General features: G+C 42.6%; 2 protein-coding genes across 7 annotated transcripts in view; one reads left to right on the forward strand and one right to left on the reverse strand.

The window, feature by feature from the left end:
* LOC111978210 (E3 ubiquitin-protein ligase MARCHF5) overlaps positions 1 to 4,185 on the reverse strand; it is a 63,390-nt gene extending 59,205 nt beyond the window's left edge. The window contains exon 1 of the mRNA XM_070448414.1: positions 3,815 to 4,185. Coding sequence (XP_070304515.1) covers positions 3,815 to 3,858 — 44 coding nt within the window. The 5' untranslated portion in view covers positions 3,859 to 4,185. The remainder of the gene's footprint in view (positions 1 to 3,814) is intronic.
* Positions 4,186 to 4,860: 675 nt separating this feature from the next.
* LOC111977725 (cytoplasmic polyadenylation element-binding protein 3-like) overlaps positions 4,861 to 17,687 on the forward strand; it is a 56,784-nt gene continuing 43,957 nt past the window's right edge. For 4 of the 6 annotated variants that reach the window (XM_024007287.2, XM_024007291.2, XM_024007292.2 and 1 more), the window contains 2 exon segments: positions 4,867 to 4,973; positions 6,731 to 7,581. In XM_024007287.2, coding sequence (XP_023863055.1) covers positions 6,742 to 7,581 — 840 coding nt within the window. In that variant the 5' untranslated portion in view covers positions 4,867 to 4,973; positions 6,731 to 6,741. 6 annotated transcript variants of the gene reach the window in all.

Raw genomic sequence — 17,687 nt, forward strand, 5'->3', positions numbered from 1 at the left:
AAAACAGCCACATAAACGTTATTCCTCCTKCAAATTTTACAGTTGGCACTATGCATTGGGGCATGTAGCATTCACCAAAACCCAGATTTGTCCGTTGGACTGCCAGATGGTGAAGCGTGACCCTGTTTGTCATGCATCCTTGTGCTTTATTACAAATGCCAATTCACTCACCCACCATTGCACCTCACTTTATATGCGCAGAAAGATACATTTGCATGTGTTCATCTACAAAGCCCTTTTGGGTAAACTCCCTCTTTACCTCTGTAGTCTGGTCTCCTTCACCACCAGCAGTTACTATACCCGGTCTGCTAGGTGGTTGATACTTAAAGTCCCCAGGACATTCACAGTATTAGGCAAAACTGCCTTCTCTTCTTGTGCACCAGACACATGGAATAATCTACAATCCATGCTTCATCTAGATTTGTTAGTGCCACTGAATTAATTTAAAATATTAATGGGGGACTGTTACAGGGGACTGTAAATATTTTTTAGGCTGGATCATGTTGTTGTATGTTTTAATTATGTAATGTATTGATTGTTGCTGCCTTCTTGGCCAGGTCTCCCTTGAAAAAGACACTCAGTGTCTCAATGGGCTTTTCCTGGTTAAATAAAGGTTAAATAAATAAAATCACTCCAGAGAATGCGTTTCCACTTCTCCGGAGTTTAATGGCGGCGAGCTTTACACCACTCCAGCCGACGCTTGGCATTGCGCATGGTTATCTTAGGCTTATGTGCGGCTGCTCGACAATGGAAACACATTTTATGAAGCTCCCGACTAACAGTTCTTGTGCTGATGTTGCTTCCAGAACTCGGTAGTGTTGCAACAAAAGACAGACGATTTTTAAGCGTAACGCGATTCAGCACTCACGGTCCCGTTCTGTGAGCTTGTGTGGCTTACCACTTCGCAGCTGAGCCGTTGTTGCTCTTAGACGTTTCCACTTCACAATAACAGCACTTACAGTAGACTGGGGCAGCTCTAGCAGGGCAAAAATTTGACTAACTGACTTGTTGGAAAGGTGGCATCCTATGACGGTGCCATGTTTAAATCACTGAGCTCTTCAGTAAGGCCATTCTACTGCCAATGTTTGTCTATAGCGATTGCATGGRTGTGTGCTCGATTTTATACTCCTGTCAGCAAGTGTGTGGCTGAAATAGCCTAATCCACTAATTTAACTATATATACAAAACTATCTAACTCAATTACTTCGTACCCCTGCACATCGACTCGGTACTGAGCCAGATACGAGGGTAGATATGAGGGAGAGCTTGGTTTGTTGTTTTGAAAGAATGAAAAAGTGTTCTATTGAAAAAAGATCAGTTACTTGCTACCTCCCTAAATTTGGATCCCACGACACGGTTTGCCTCAGTTGCTGGGACCACTATATCGTCCAGGGATCCTGCCAACCAAAAGTTAGAAGAGCTACTTAGCGTAGCAGCTAGCCTAGCTACTAACTAGCCATCAGCTAGCAAAATTTCCTTAACAGCTTGAACACAGCCTGTGACGTGGTTAGCCCTTGTGGCTGGGACCACGGATTTTCCCGAGCTTGTGGCTGTCTAAATCCCTGCTGTTTGTTMCTGTTTAAATCTGCCCTGCCTTGTCTGGAAATGTGTGGAGTACCAGCGTTAGCCTACATTGCCACCATGGCTCCAAAGCCAAAGGTGGGAGTCATGAAGAGGACAGTGTTTCTCATTTACAAGTGAAGGATCTTTTAAATGAACAAAAAGGGTTCTATAAGCAGTTGTTACAACAACAGCAAAATAGCTTCAAGAGCGTTGTCCAAATACTGATGAACTCAACTAACAAAATGGACGATCTGACCAGAGAGGTCCAGGACRGATTMCAATCAGCCGGTCGTCACTAGTTAACACAGCCACAAAGTCATAAACATTTCTACAATATATCTTAAAATCTGTTTTTAAACCTTAAACACACTACTAACCTTATGCCTAACTTAAATTAAGCCCAAAGAACACAATTTACTTTGTGGTTGTGTTATCTAGTGGAAACCTTGTCAGCCACGTCCGTAGCCATGAAGCGCTTTGAAAAGCTGGTAATGGCTCACAACACCATTATCCCAGAAACCCTAGACCCACTCCAATTTGCATACCGCCCAAACAGATCCACAGATAATACAATCTCTATTGCACTCTACACTGCCCTTTCCTACCTGGACAAAAGYAACACCTACGTGAGAATGCTATTCATTGACTACAGCTCAGTGTTCAACACCATAGTACCCTCAAAGCTCATCACTGAGCTAAGGATCCTGGGACTAAACACCTCCCTCTGCAACTGGATCCTGGACTTCCTGGGCCGCCCCCAGGTGGTGAGGGTAGGTATCAACACATCTGCCACGCTGGTCCTCAACACTGGAGCCCCTCAGGGGTGCGTGCTCAGTCCCCTCCTGCACTCCCTGTTCACCCACGACTGCATGGCCAYGCACGACTCCAACACCATCATTAAGTTTGCAGACGACACAACAGTGGTAGGCCTGATCACCTACAACGACGAGACAGCCTATAGGGAGGAGGTCAGAGACCTGGCCGGGTGGTGCAAGAACAACAACCTATCCCTCAACGTAACCAAGACTAAGGAGATGATTGTGGACTACAGGAAAAGGAGCACGTCCCCATTCTAATCGACAGGGCTGTAGTGGAGCAGGTTGAGAGCTTCAAATTCCTTGGTGTCCACATCACAAACAAACTAGAATGGTACAAACACACCAAGACAGTCGTGAAGAGGGCACAACAAAGCCTATTCCCCCTCTGGAAACTAAAAAGATCTGGCATCGGTCCTGAGATCCTCAAAAGGTTCTACAGCTGCAACATCAAGAGCATCCTGACTGGTTGCATCACTGCCTGGTACGGCAATTGCTCGGCCTCCGACCGCAAGGCACTACAGAGGGTAGTGCGTACGGCCCAGTACATCACTGGGGTTAAGCTGCCTGCCATCCAGGAAGGKCCTAAAAATTGTCAAAGACCCCAGCCATAGACTGTTCTCTCTACTACCGCATGGCAAGCGGTACTGGAGTGCCAAGTCTAGGACAAAAAGGCTTCTCAACAGTTTTTACCCCCAAGCCATAAGACTCCTGAACAGGTAATCAAATGGCTACCCGGATTTTGTGCATTGTGTGCCCACCCCCAACCCCTCTTTTACACTGCTGCTACTCTGTTTATCATAGTCACTTTAACCATATCTACATGTACATACTACCTCAATCAGCCCGTCTAACTGTGTCAGCCTCGCTACTGTTTTCACTGTTGTTACTATTTCTTTACTTACCTATTGTTCACCTAATAKCTTTTTTGCACTGTTGGTTAGTAAGTAAGCATTTCACTGTAAGGTSTACCTACACCTGTTGTATTCGGCGCACGTTGCAAATTCATTTTGATTTGAGCCAGGTCGGAAGTGCATCGCGTGACACACCCCCATTAGTTAACATATTGTAATGAAACAGGCAGGGAGCAMGTCTCGAACCCTCGACCTTCTAGCCCCAGGTCCGGCGCGCTATCGACTGTGCCGCAAAGGCATGCTCGTGCAGCAGAGTCGATTTCCGCGCTTATAAACCCAGGGTCGTTACAATATCTTGGTCCCACTGATCCTGCCCCATGGTAACGACAATGTCGCATGAACTTAGTATAGTTTGCATATATGACTAGCAACACTATAATACTTTAATACTCGCAAGGTAAGAATTAGTATAGTTATTAACCATGGCGCCCTTGCAGTCACCTGGTCCCCCCTGCTGTGAAGCGTTAGCAAGCTAGCTTCGCTAGTAGGTTAGGTAGCTACCTAACGTTAAACTCAACTCACCTGTCCAAATTTTGTTGCATTACCAATGCGATCTCTTCCGACATATAGCCAATAAATGTAAAACAACACTACAAACGTTTTGAGTGTTTAACGATGCAGGGTAGTTAGCTAGCTTGGCCTTGTTGAAAGCGGCGAGGCCTTCGAATAGTTTAGCTGGCTGGCTAGCTTGTTGGTTAGCCGAAATAAAGTAACTTCAACTATAAGCCAATTCCTCTGCGGTCATTATAAATAATGCATTACTACTCGACGCTTCGCCTGCGGTTTCACGTTAATAGTTTGCTAAAAACAAGTAATACTTTGTTTATCATTAATGCATCGCTGTGACAACTTGACTCCATTGACTGCTTGTCTCTGAGGTGATGCGCTATGCGTCACCAACAATAACAAGCCCGTCAGAGGCTGCGAAATCATACATTWACAAGATGCCTGGGATATGTAGTCCGACCACATTTTCCTCCTTCATGTGGCCAAAGAATTATCAAATTAATGCTCTAACTTGTATAACGGACCTAAGAGGCACTACGACTACTTGGGCAGACTAGCATCATGAAGATACACATATGGCTACAGAATACTTCATATTGCGGTAGGCTGCATATATTATACATAGCTGTCAGTAGCGTTTCGCATTTATTTATTAACATTTTCTCTGTTAAATTGACTGCAAAATGTTGCAACAAGGGCTTTGCAGTCATGTAAGATATTGGGCAAGTGTCGTCTGGGTACAATTTTTCATAATTACATGGGTCTGGTTTGGTGAAGAAAAGCATCCTTGTCTAATGATGATCCAATCAGACTATATATTGTTGCAGAAAAATTTACATTTTGAAACCCAACCATTAATTGTCATTAAATAGATGTCCTCGTAAAATACTAGACTACTTTTATGCAAAAAAAATGCATAGGTCTACATTTAAAATAAAAGCTTACCAAAACGATTGTTTTATTTTCGACCAAACTTTGCATTCTGGAGGAGTACACTAAAACTATGAAACTACATTTCCCTGAAGCCTCTGCATCATCCATGCGCTTCAGTCAATCAGCTGTTGAAGCAACTACTGACTACCTCCGCGCAAGGGTAGCTCATTTGTCATATCTAAACCCAGACGAGGCAAACAGAAATAGCCATATTTACAGTCCCAAAAGGTGAACGATTAAGGTAAATTTAATGTCATGTGAAACAGAAAACTGACACGGGTGTGCATGCGGTTGTTGCTTTGTTTGTTTGGTGGTATCTGTACAGTTGTAGATTAGGGGCTGTTGGATACGAATGTATTAATAGCCCGCTTGTGAATGTATTGAATATCTTGTATAACCAACGCGTAGGAAAAATATGACTTTTAGATTGTCAAAAATTGTGTATTGTTTTTCTTTAAGGCTGGTAAACTGCACCTTTATTGATTAGGCTACTTGATGACCTTGAATTGGCAACGTATATGCGTCGAGGAGAAAACAAGGACTAACTGGGTGTCCAGAATGCTGTGCAATATTTTGCATATATTTTGCTGCGATAAGTCTACCGCACACCTCTTAGAAATATTCAGGAAGTCTGAGAATTAAAATAATGTGCTCAACCTAAATTTGACACAGCCTACTGCGTGTGTGAGTCGTTTTAGCCTATTCCCGAATACCTTCTAAATACCACCATATGTGGCTTTATTATAGGCCACAGTTGTTATCTCTAATGATTCATAATTGAAATGGGCAAAACCATGCAGTCTCATAGCTCTCATTCAAGTGTGACTGTGCACGGCAGTCAGAATGGTTTTGATATGAGTAAATTGATACTGTTCTCACATGATCAGCGAAAGGCCTAATTATGTTTATAATAATGCTAACGGGAACGGGACGCCCAGAATAAACGTATAGTGTATGATAGACTATACAATATTAGGAAAACCAAATGTAATATAGCAGGCTATACGTTATAAATATATTTGTTTTATCAATGCAGACGGAACATAAATGCAGACATGCATGAAAGAAGAGGCGAAATACATAGCCAAGGGTATTCTCTCGAAACCTCAAGAGAATCTGGCATAGTATGAAAAGGGTCTTAGGCTTTTCCAAACGTAGATATGCAGATAGGCGTGGCCTCTGTTATAGCACTCATTTGCACCCTACTCAGAAAATGAGCATATAAAAAGGAGACAGGCAAATTGACCAAGTTTAATGCAATAATTGAATCTGCCGCTAATCGTAATCTTTACAACATTCATGTTTTCAGGGTGGAGCTATTAGCCTACCTATGTAGCAAGCCGTTCTGTCAAGTCACCTAAAATGTAGAACATGTCCAGCCTACTAGGCTGATGTCATACAAAAATAGTCGCCTATAAGTGCGTCATATCTATAGCTACTGCAGCAATCATTGACGCAGAAACTTAAGGAAACGTGTCTTGCTCATTCCATACGAAATAGCTATCTCTATCCATTTTTCTAAGAAGTGGGTTGGTCAAGGTGGCGTGTCTCTTTAACCTTTTTTGAAGGACGCAGCAGCTGTATTTATTGACGTATGCAAATTAATTCAGGGGTGGTTCTCGTGAGAAAAAAACAGGAACAAGAATCAGTTTCACATTGTAGTTCGGAGTTGCTGGGTGAAGGAAAGGAAAACGATACGTGGCGAATATTGGTGAATGTCGGTGTCCTCCACGTGTATTTCCCGCATAGCCTACATCTGAGTGGAGCGCTGGCGTCCGAAAGGGTGAAAACATTGAATCTCTTGCTTTAGTGCACTTTCTTGTGTCACATCGGTAGTCTTCGATTTTGTTTGCTGAATTGGTGATCACGAATTCGCATTGCAATTGGCTTGCAGCAGAGAAAGAATACACTCTGAGTTCTCTAACATATCATAACAACCCTGCGAGCCTAGTCTYTGACATTCTCAATAATAACTCGTCTCTGTTTTCCCCGTTTCAGCTCAGCAAACCATGCAGGATGATTTACTGATGGACAAAAACAAAGCCCAACCTCATCAGCAGCAAGATCCAACCGTAGAACCTCCCTCCACTCCGACCCCCTCGGAACCCCCTACATCAGAGGAGAGCCCATCGAGTGTGAGCAACCAAGCATCTTRAGCTCTCAACAAAGAGAAAGTGCTGATGGAGTCTCCGATCCTGCCGGGTTTAAATTTTCATCAGCCGCAGGAAACCGGTGGCACCCTGTCCCCCTCATTTGGTAGRACTTGGTCCACTGGAACCACAAACACCGTGGACGACAATTTTTTTCAAGGAATACCTTCGGTGAACGGAACAATGCTTTTCCAGAACTTCCCCCATCACGTCAATCCGGTATTTGGAGGCAATTTCTCACCTCAGCTTGGCTTGGCACAGTCTCAGCAGCAAGCCCAGCAACAGCAGCAGCAGCCACCGCCGCAGCAACGGAGATCCCCTGTTAGCCCCAACCAAGGTCCTTTTCCACAGAGAAACACATACAGTCACCAGTCTGTCATGAATAGCAAGGCTTCTTCACCTGCCTCATCTTCGGGTTGGAATAATCACCAAAATGCCGCTTGGAGCACAGCCTCCAATCCTTGGAGCGGTCTCCAGGCAGGCAGGGACCCGCGGAGAGCTGTGGGAGTCGGGGTTGGTGTGGGGGTCGGTGTAGGGGTGCCGTCTTCCATGAACCCCATCTCCCCGATGAAAAAGCCATATTCCAGCAATGTTATAGCACCCCCAAAATTCCCGAGAGCTGGTCCCCTCACCCCGAAATCTTGGATGGAGGACAACGCCTTTAGGACGGACAACAGCAACAATATGTTGCCTTTTCAGGTATGTTTGGATGTATAATAAGTAGCCTAACCTTTTTAATCCAATTTGAAACATTTTCATAATAAACATGTCAATTCATGTCAATTAAGCGCAAGTGTGTTAGAAGATGATTATGGTAATGTATTCATGTCCACATCATGAGAGAGAGAGAGCATCTTACACTGCAGAAGTAGCCTATAGCCATATGTATAGTCTACTCATAGGTTGCATTTAACCACTCCCAGAGTGAGCTGGCATAATATGCAAGAAATGTAACCATTTGTTGCAATAACCATAGCTATAGACTGAGTTCTCCATCGCTGTCAACAAACTAGGTCTATAGCCTACGGTTTCAAGCATTCTACCAAATAATATTAACGGGCTGTGATGAATATTAGGTTATGTTGAATATTCTTCATGTAAATGGTTGAAGAAAAAGAGAGGAAATACTTTGATTTTAGTCTCCTGCAACCCACACGGGCACCTGTTCAGATCTTTAAAACAGCGTAACTCTTAATTATGACAATGTTTAAGAAGTGTCACCATGGATTGTTGAGTAGGCCTATGTGATTAAGCAATTATGAAGTCATAATATTGATTATGCTATTATGACCTAGTAAGGTTGTGATGCAGGCTATGCATCATTTCTTATTTTCCATTGGTGGACTGACTACATTGAAAAACGGCTCTGGAGGTCACATCCTACACTATCCTTGTGAAAATCGTTGCAATTATTGAGGAAAATGAATGTACGTATTTTGTAATGGCTCTTAAAGGGCACACTGCTCGTATGTGATTGGCTATTTTTAGTCCAGTGTGTGGTGGGTCTTCGACACACTGCTGAGCTGCGTGCTGCTGTCACATGATGATGGAGTACTTTGTAACCAAATTATTATGAAAGTATCCGCTTCGCTATACATTATTAGTCATAATTATGTCGTAACAAAGTGACATTTGAAACGTTGTTGCAACTCTCCTATATCAGTTCACCTTCTCCTGTTTTACTGGTTTGTAAATTAATTATGTTCCGTGTAAACTCTTTACTTTGATGTCACTATAGCCTAATGTGTCGTAGACACTATCACATGACTTCAATCATAATATTTGGACAAGTAGTTCATTTTTTCCAGTCCTTGTTATTTTTGAAAGCCTATAGACAGAACTGAAAGAATTGCAATAGGCTTCAGTCGCTTGACAACCAAGTAATGAACCGTGTCTGTTCAGTAAATTGTGACTCTATAGAATATTACATTTTTTATAGAATAATAAATGCCAGCAGCATACCACCCTGCATACCACTGCTGGCTTGCTTCTGAAGCTAAGCAGGGTTGGTCCTGGTCAGTCCCTGGATGGGAGACCAGATGCTGCTCGAAGTGGTGTTGGAGGGCCAGTTGGAGGCACTCTTTCTTCTGGTCTAAAAAATATCCCAATTCCCCAGGGCAGTGAATGGGGACACTGCCCTGTGTAGGGTGCCGTCTTTCGGATGGGAAGTTAAACGCTAGTCCTAACTCTCTGAGGTCATTAAAGATCCCATGGCACTTATCGTAAAAGTAGGTGTGTTAACCCCGGTGTCCTGGCTAAATTCCCAATCTGGCCCTCAAACCATCATGGTCACCTAATAATCCCCATTTTACAATTGGCTCATTCATCCCCCTCCTCTCCCCTGTAACTATTCCCCAGGTCGTTGCTGTAAATGAGAACATGTTCTCAGTCAACTTACCTGGTAAAATAACAGAAAAATAAAAAATAATTGTAGGCAACCTATGTAAAAAATAATAATAATAATAATTGTAGGGTATTTTAGCTGGGCCAAAGCTGAAAGGGTAAGGTGCCTTTTTGTGGCATTAACTGAATTATTTCAAGCAAGTATTTTACTACAGATTGTAAGTCTCACATTTTCCATGCCTAGTTTGCTAGCACTGCGGTGGAGATAACCTAGGAGTCATGTGTGCTGTTAGTCAGTGATCGGTGCTGTCTCGGCGCAGCCTTATCAGATGTCTACAGCTACCTCAGACACAAATCAATTAAATGCTATTCCATCTTCCCATTCTTTTTAGGCTATCACTTGGGCCCGATATATCTCCTTGTTCAAAAGATATAGGCCTTGTAGTACTTTACACCTATACCATTTTTGTAACTGCATATTGTGACTGATGGTTTTTTGAGTGGGGACTTACGTTAGCACAAGACTTAGAATGAAAACCTACAAGCAACGCAGCATTGCTGTCACTGCTAACAATGCAGACTTCATTTCTTTTAAACTCATTGCAGCACAGTTTTCCCATATAGTACTTTGTGTTCTGRGAAGCCCCTTTGTCTCCAACACCCTGAACAGATAGTGACTCAAGCATTGCAACTACTCAATGTCCAAAATAGGACTCAGACAGCCAGTTATTGGAAAGTATTTTTCAGTGAAAACATGTGAAGTTGTGACAGCCTAGGGCCTAGGCCCTCTCATTTACAGATTCAGTGTCAGAAGAATATTCACAATTACTAGCAGATGCGATCACACAATGGAGTCTTCTCTCATTACTAGTTTGTTCTCAAATATTGTGTCGGATATAGTAAATGTGTATTGTACAGGCTGCTTTGAACATCCTCCAACCTCAGAAATAGGTGAATCTACTCACTGAGTTAATTTACTCACTAAATAGTTAACCAAATAGCTACCCCGGACTATCTGCATTGACCCTCTTTGCACCAACTCTTCTGACTCATCTTATACGCTGCTGCTACTGTTTTATTATTTATCGTGTCGCCTAGTCACTTTATCCCTACTTGTACAGTTGAAGTCGGAAGTTTACATGCACTTAGGTTGGAGTCATTAACTCGTTTTTCCACCACTCCACAAATTTCTTGTTAACAAGCTATAGTTTTGGCAAGGCGGTTAAGACATCTACTTTGTGCAGGACACAAGTTATTTTTCCACCAATTGTTTACAGACAGATTATTTCACTTATAATTTGCTGTATCACAATTCCAGTGGGTCAGAAGTTTACATATACTAATTGGCTGTGCCTTTAAACAGCTTGGAAAATTCCAGAAAATGATGTCATGGCTTTAGAAGCTTCTGATTGGCTAATTGACATCATTTGAGTCAATTGGAGTTGTACCTGTGCATGTATTTCAAGGCCTACCTTCAAACTCAGTGCCTCTTTGCTTGACATCATGGGAAAATCAAACGAAATCAGCCAAGACCTCAGAAACAAAATTGTAGACCTCCACAAATCTGGTTCATCCTTGGGAGCAATTTCCAAACGCTTGAAGGTATCAAATTTATTTATATAGCCCTTCTTACATCAGCTGATATCTCAAAGTGCTGTACAGAAACCCAGCCTAAAACCGCAAACAGCAAGCAATGCAGGTGTAGAAGCACGGTGGCTAGGAAAAACTCCCTAGAAAGGCCAAAACCTAGGAAGAAACCTAGAGAGGAACCAGGCTATGAGGGGTGGGCCAGTCCTCTTCTGGCTGTGCCGGGTGGAGAATATAACAGAACATGGCCAAGATGTTCAAATGTTCATAAATTACCAGCATGGTCAAATAATAATAATCACAGTAGTTGTCGAGGGTGCAGCAAGTCAGCACCTCAGGAGTAAATGTCAGTTGGCTTTTCATAGCCGGTCATTAAGAGTATCTCTACCGCTCCTGCAGTCTCTAGAGAGTTGAAAACAGCAGACCTGCTTCCAAATGGACAATGACCCCAAGCATACTTCCACAGTTGTGGCAAAATGGCTTAAGGACAACAAAGTCAAGGTATTGGAGTTGCCATCACAAAGCCCTGACCTCAATCCTATGGAAAATGTGTGGACAGAACTGAAAAAGCGTGTGCGAGCAAGGAGGCCTACAAACCTGACTCAGTTACACCAGCTCTGTCAGCAGGAATGGGCCAAAATTCACCCAAATTACTGTGGAAAGCTTGTGGAAGGCTACCCAAAACGTTTGACCCAAGTTAAACAAATTTTAAAGGCAATGCTACCGAATACTAATTGAGTGTATGTAAACGTCTGACCCACTGGGAAGGTGATGAAAGAAATAAAAGCTGAAATTAATAATTCTCTCTACTATTATTCTGACATTTCACAGTCTTAAAATAAAGTGGTGATCCTAACTGACCTAAAACAGGGAATTTTTACTAGGATTAAATGTCAGGAATTGTGAAAAACTGAGTTTAAATGTGTTTGGCGAAGACGTATGGCAACTTCTGACTTCAACTGTACATATTTACCTCGATTATCTCATACCCCTGCACATCGACTCATTACTGGTAGCCCGTGTATATAGCCAAGTTATTGTTACTCGTTGTGTATTTATTACTCGTTTATTTCTTAGATATTTTTCTTTGCGTTGTTGGGAAGGGGCCGTAAGCAAGCGTTTCACTGTTAGTCCACACCTGTTGTTTACAAAGCATGTGATGAATATTTTGTATTTTATTTGATGCTGTGTGCCAGATCAAGTCCACCTGCTATTCTTAATCTCTTTCCCATATACAGTATGTGACATGAATGCAGGGTGAGTCCAGGTTGTGCTGGCATGTGCTCATACCCAACTGTTGTTGGCTGCTGGATAAAAGGTCAGGAATGTGTGGAATTCAACTTAACATGTCCATGTTAAGTTAAAAAACAAAGTCACATGAGCATCTCAGAAGACACCTTCGTTTGAAATGAGTCGACTTGACATTGGGTTCTGAYTTAACCTATGGAATTGTTTTAAGATTGTCATACCATGGATCATTTATCTATTTTGAATTTTAGGACCCCTTAGGTATAAAAATAAAAGGTTGATAAAATATAGAATTTGGCCTTTTACTACTATAGCCCATAGAAACGCATTGAATAACAAATTCATAAATATAAAAAAAGACAGTCGTGAAAGTATCCCCTTTCTATAGTGGGGTCATATTCGTTTGTAGCTTAAACGGTTTGGAGGTAGACAGAAGTTGGCATATCAGCGTTATCGACTTCAGACGAGTCCCGTGACACTTTTGGGGATCGTAGAGAAAAACGGAGAACAACATCGTGCTCACGAGTCTCCCCTTTCCAGAAAGTGGTCATAGTTTTGTYGGCCAAACCGTTCAGACACTACAGACGTTTTCGTGAGAAGAATGATTTTCGGGATGTCTCATAGTCTGACACACCGCTGTAGCTCAGCCACCTTCCACCGCAGATGCGGAAGGCTGACATAGGCGGATGCGGTGGATTACGTCAATATCTCTAGCTTAAACTGAAGGATTTTGATTGSGATTTTTGTATTKTGTTACATAAATTGACGCAGGGGTGCTTCAATTGACTCTTCGATCTCTCGAAGACTCTTAGATCTCTCTGTGCACTGTACGGACAAACCAGATCCTTTTTGGACAGTGTTTCAAAGACAGAGCCTCAGTCCCTCAGTCTGAATCTAACAGTTGATGACAAAAATCAATGTCTGTCTCACAAACCTGTTAAAGGCCCAATGATGCTGTTTTATATCAATATAAAAGAATGTCTCGGCATACATGTAATTACCTTACTGTAGATTTTCCGCAACTCCCGCTCATGCAAACCTGCTGATTAGAAGGTCCTGTGTAGATTGAATTTTCAACCAGCAACTATCAGGAAATCACACACATTTAAAKAAWTTTTTTTRARAGTGTTAGTTTCATCAGCAGTTGTACAATACTATATAAAACACAGGAAAAACAGAATTTTGGACTGCAGTGGGCATTTAACACTTAGGCCTAGCTCACCTAGTTGAGTATGGTCACCTTTTTGTAAAAAAAATAAAAACTGCAATATTATATGCCTTGCAGAGACTATGCTGGCTGACTCTATGTACATAGGACTCAGTGGTTTCTCCATGCAGCAGCTCAATTGGACGAAGGTGGCCTCGGGCAAGTCCGGAGGGGTGTGTCTTCATAGACAACAACTGGTGTGCTGCTTCCAGTGTGAAAGTAATGTTGAGCTTTTGCTCACCTGATATAGAATACCTCATGGTAAGCTGCAGACATGTATCTACCAAGAGAGTTCTCATCCTTAATCATCACGGCTGTATACACATCGGCACATCACAAGGAAATATTTTTCCTTGTGAAACAAACAAGAAATAAGACAAAAAAGAAAAAGCCATCATGGTCATACCGTCTTATAGCCAGAAACTCATACAAMATATTCCAGTGACGAAAACCATTCAACGCTGGTCCCACCAATCGGAAGCCACGCTTCAAGATTGTTTTGATCACGCGGACTGGAATATGTTCCGAGCCTCAGAGAACAACATCGGCCTATACGCTGACTCGGTGAGTGCGTTTTATAAAGAAGTGCATTGGAGATGTTGTACCCACTGTGACTATTAAAACCTACCCTAACCAGAAACCGTGGATGGATGATGGCAATCGCAAAAAACAGGGTGCGATCCACCGCATTTAACCATGGAAAGAGGTCTGGGAATATGACTTAATATAAACAGTGTAGGTATTCTCTCTGCAAGGCAATCAAACAAGTGAAATGTCAGTACAGGGACCAGGTGGAGTCTCAATTCAACGGCTCAGACACAAGACATATGTGGCAGGGTCTACAGACAATCACACACTACAAAAAGAAAACCAGCCACGTCACGGACACCGATGTCACGTTTCCAGCCAAACGAAACACCTTTTTTGCCTGCTTGGAGGATAATACAGTCCCACCGTCGCGGCCCGCTAACAAGGACTGCGTCCCCCCCCCCCCCCCCCCCCCTCTCCTTTTCCGTGGCTGATGTGAGTAAAACATTTAAGCGTGTTAACCCTCGCTAGGCTGCTGGCCCAGACGGCATCCCTAGCCGTGTCCTCAGAGCATGTGCAGATTAGCTGGCTGGTGTGTTTACGAACATATTCAATCGCTCCCTATCCCAGTCTGTTGTCCCCACATGCTTCAAGATGGCTACTGTTGTTTCTGTACCCAAGAAGGTGGCCACTTTCATAAACTAGTCACTTTATACAATGTCACTTTAAATAATGCCACCTTAGTAATGTTTACATATCTTACATTATTCATATCACGTGTATATACTGTATTTATACTAGAATCGCTCCTCCATATACTTGCATGTACATATTCTCATTCACCCCTTTAGATTTGGGTGTATTAGGTAGTTGTTGGGGGATTGTTAGATTACTTGTTAGATATTACTGCACTATCGGAACTAGAAGCACAACCATTTCACTACATTCGCATTAACATCTGCTAACCATGTGTATGTGACAAATAAAATTTGATTTGTAAATAGAGGCTTTTTTTTCAGGCGTTCTATAAGTACTCCCCCTTGTTCTGCCAGCAACTTGCGCGTTTTCAAACACAGAAATGGCTCTATAGGTCTAGGCGCTAAATGAGAGACTGAAACTTCTATAACCAACCTATAAAGAAATATGTTGTAATGATCAAAAGTCGTATCCTCCTTTCTTTCCTTCAACATTTTGAAAGTCTTATTGGTAGTATTTACAAATGCAAAGACCACACTTAAAATGATTGTAAAATGCGTGTATTTATTTCTTAAGAATTCAAAAGCCTATTCGGTGTACTATTTATTATTGTTGTCTACAGTGTAGTGTATGTTACTCCCCCTCACTCTGCAATAGTCTGTTGATGTTGCTGCTCAAGGAACCTAATTTCTCAAGCTCACATTTTAATTTTTCCTCTCAGTTTCTCAGTCTCCGTCTCTCTCTATCGCCTTCTCTATGAACGTCAACTGCATCTCATTTAGCTGGTCTTGTCCCGATGCACCCTGCTCTGGCTCTGCGTTGTGGCTGTAAACGATGTGTCCGGGCAGCTCGAGTCAGTGTCTAAATGAGATAACAAACATTGAAATTATAACAAGTAGCCTTAATAGGAGAGTGGGCAGCTTGTTGCATGCAGACAGTGGTCACAAGAAATAGAAAGACCTAACGAGGGCAAAGACAACAGTGGTGCCTTGAAATATCCCGCACATATGGCCTACACCTGGCAGTTAGATAATGATAAATGAATGGTTTTAGTTTGTACTGTTGCTATTGATCTCCACTACTCGGCTGCTGTTAGTGGATGTGGATCTTGAGCTTTTTTTTTWATCATCTTCTGCTGGGTGATGCCGTGCTGTCCGCACCATCCATTCCCATGAAGGCAGGGGAATCTGTGCCAAATATATAAGCTATAGCAACAATATAAGGCAATATTTTAGGAGCAGGACCTCCTCCCGTAGGTGGGTTTTTCAGGGCACCTGCGTCTTTTCTTACTCTTGTCATGAGATCTTTCCCTTTCTTTCGCACCTTCTCTAATGATATGCAGCCAAACTCCCCATTCTCATCATTTACTTTATTATACTGAACAAAAATATAACCGCAACATGTCAAGTGTTGGTCCCATGTTTCATAAGCTGAAATTAAAGATCCCAGACATTTTCCATATGCACAAAAAGCTTATTTCTCTCAAATTTTGTGCAGAAATTTAATTACATCCCTGTTAGTGAGCATTTCTCCTTTGCCAAGATAATCCAGCCACCTGACAGGTGTGGTATATATCGAAGCTGATTAAACGYCATGATCATTACACAGGTGCACCTTGTGCTGGGGGACAATAAAAGGCCACTCTTAAATGTGCAGTTTTGTCACAACACAATGCCACAGATGTCTCAAGTTTTGAGGGAGCGTGCAATTGGCATGCTGACTTCAGGAATGTCCACCAGAACTGTTGCCAGAGATTGAATGTTAGTTTCTCTACCATAAGCCACCTCCAACATCATTTTAGAGAATTTGGCAGCTGGCCTCACAACCGCACACCACGTGTAATCACTCAAGCCCAGGACCTCCACATCCGGTTTCTTCACCTGTGGGATGGTGTGAGCCCACCACCTGGACAACTGATGAAACTGGGTTTGCACAGCAGAAGAATACCTGAACAAACTGTCAGAAACGTCTCAGGGAAGCTCCTCTGCGTGATCGTCGTCCTCACCAGGGTCTTGACCTGACTGCAGTTCTGTGTCGTAACCGACTTAAGTGGACAAATGCTCACCTTCGATGGTCACTGGCACAATGGAGTAGTGTGCTCTTCACAGATGAATCCCGGGCAGATGGCAGACAGGGTGTTATGTGGGCGAGCGGTTCGCTGATGTGAACAGAGTTCCCCATGGTGGGGTTATGGTATAGGCAGGCATAAGCTACGGACAACGAACACTATTGCATTTTACCAATGGCAATTTGTATGCACAGATACCGTGGCGAGATCCTGAGGCCCATTGCCCTGCCATTCATCCGCCACCATCCCCTCATGTTTCAGCATGATAATGCACAGCCCCATGTCACAAGGATCTGTACACAATTCCTGGACGCTGAAAATGACCTAGTTCCTCCATGGCCTGCATACTCACCAGACATGTCACCCATTGATTATGTTTGGGATGCTCTGGATCGACGTGTTCCAGTTCCCGCCAATATCCAGCAACTCCGCACAGACGTTGAAGAGGAGCAGGACAACAATCCACAGGCCACAATCAAAAGCCTGAAAGATGTCACGATGCATGAGGCAAATGGTGGTTACACCAGATACTGACTGGTTTTCTGATCCATGCCCATACCTTTTTTTTAAGGTATCTGTGACCAACAGATGCATATCTGTATTCCAGTCATGTGAAATCCATATATTAGGGACTAATTTAATTTATTTCAATCGATTGATTTCCTTATATGAACTGAAATAATTGCGATTTATAATTTGGTTCAATGTAGTTAAAAAGCTTCCAGATTATTTATTTTTTCTTCTGTTTGTTGCAGTGCTATTGAACTTAACTGTCAGAATCTCTCGACGTTTGCTATACAGCTCTATGGTTTTCCTTATTTCTGAATCTGAAAATGTGACAAATATGCTAGCTATCTCGTTATTTACTTTTGGAAACTGTAACAAGAAACGAGCACGGCCGAGCAGCCGTCACTTACGCCGGACTTGGCTACGACTAGTGTTATTTTCGGTTGGTGCGACAGGACGTAGCCAGGCCCGAACTAGCATTTAAGACCACTTTTTTTTTTTTTTTTTCGTCCAACTGGTGCAACCGACCCCAGATGTGGAGAGAATTTTAAGAATAGGGAGAAATGTTAACATGGTCTGTATCCAACATGCTGGTGTATTAACACAATCAAAGCAGTGGTG

Source organism: Salvelinus sp. IW2-2015, linkage group LG18 (genome assembly GCF_002910315.2).
Source record: "Salvelinus sp. IW2-2015 linkage group LG18, ASM291031v2, whole genome shotgun sequence".
NCBI lineage: Eukaryota > Metazoa > Chordata > Actinopteri > Salmoniformes > Salmonidae > Salvelinus > Salvelinus sp. IW2-2015.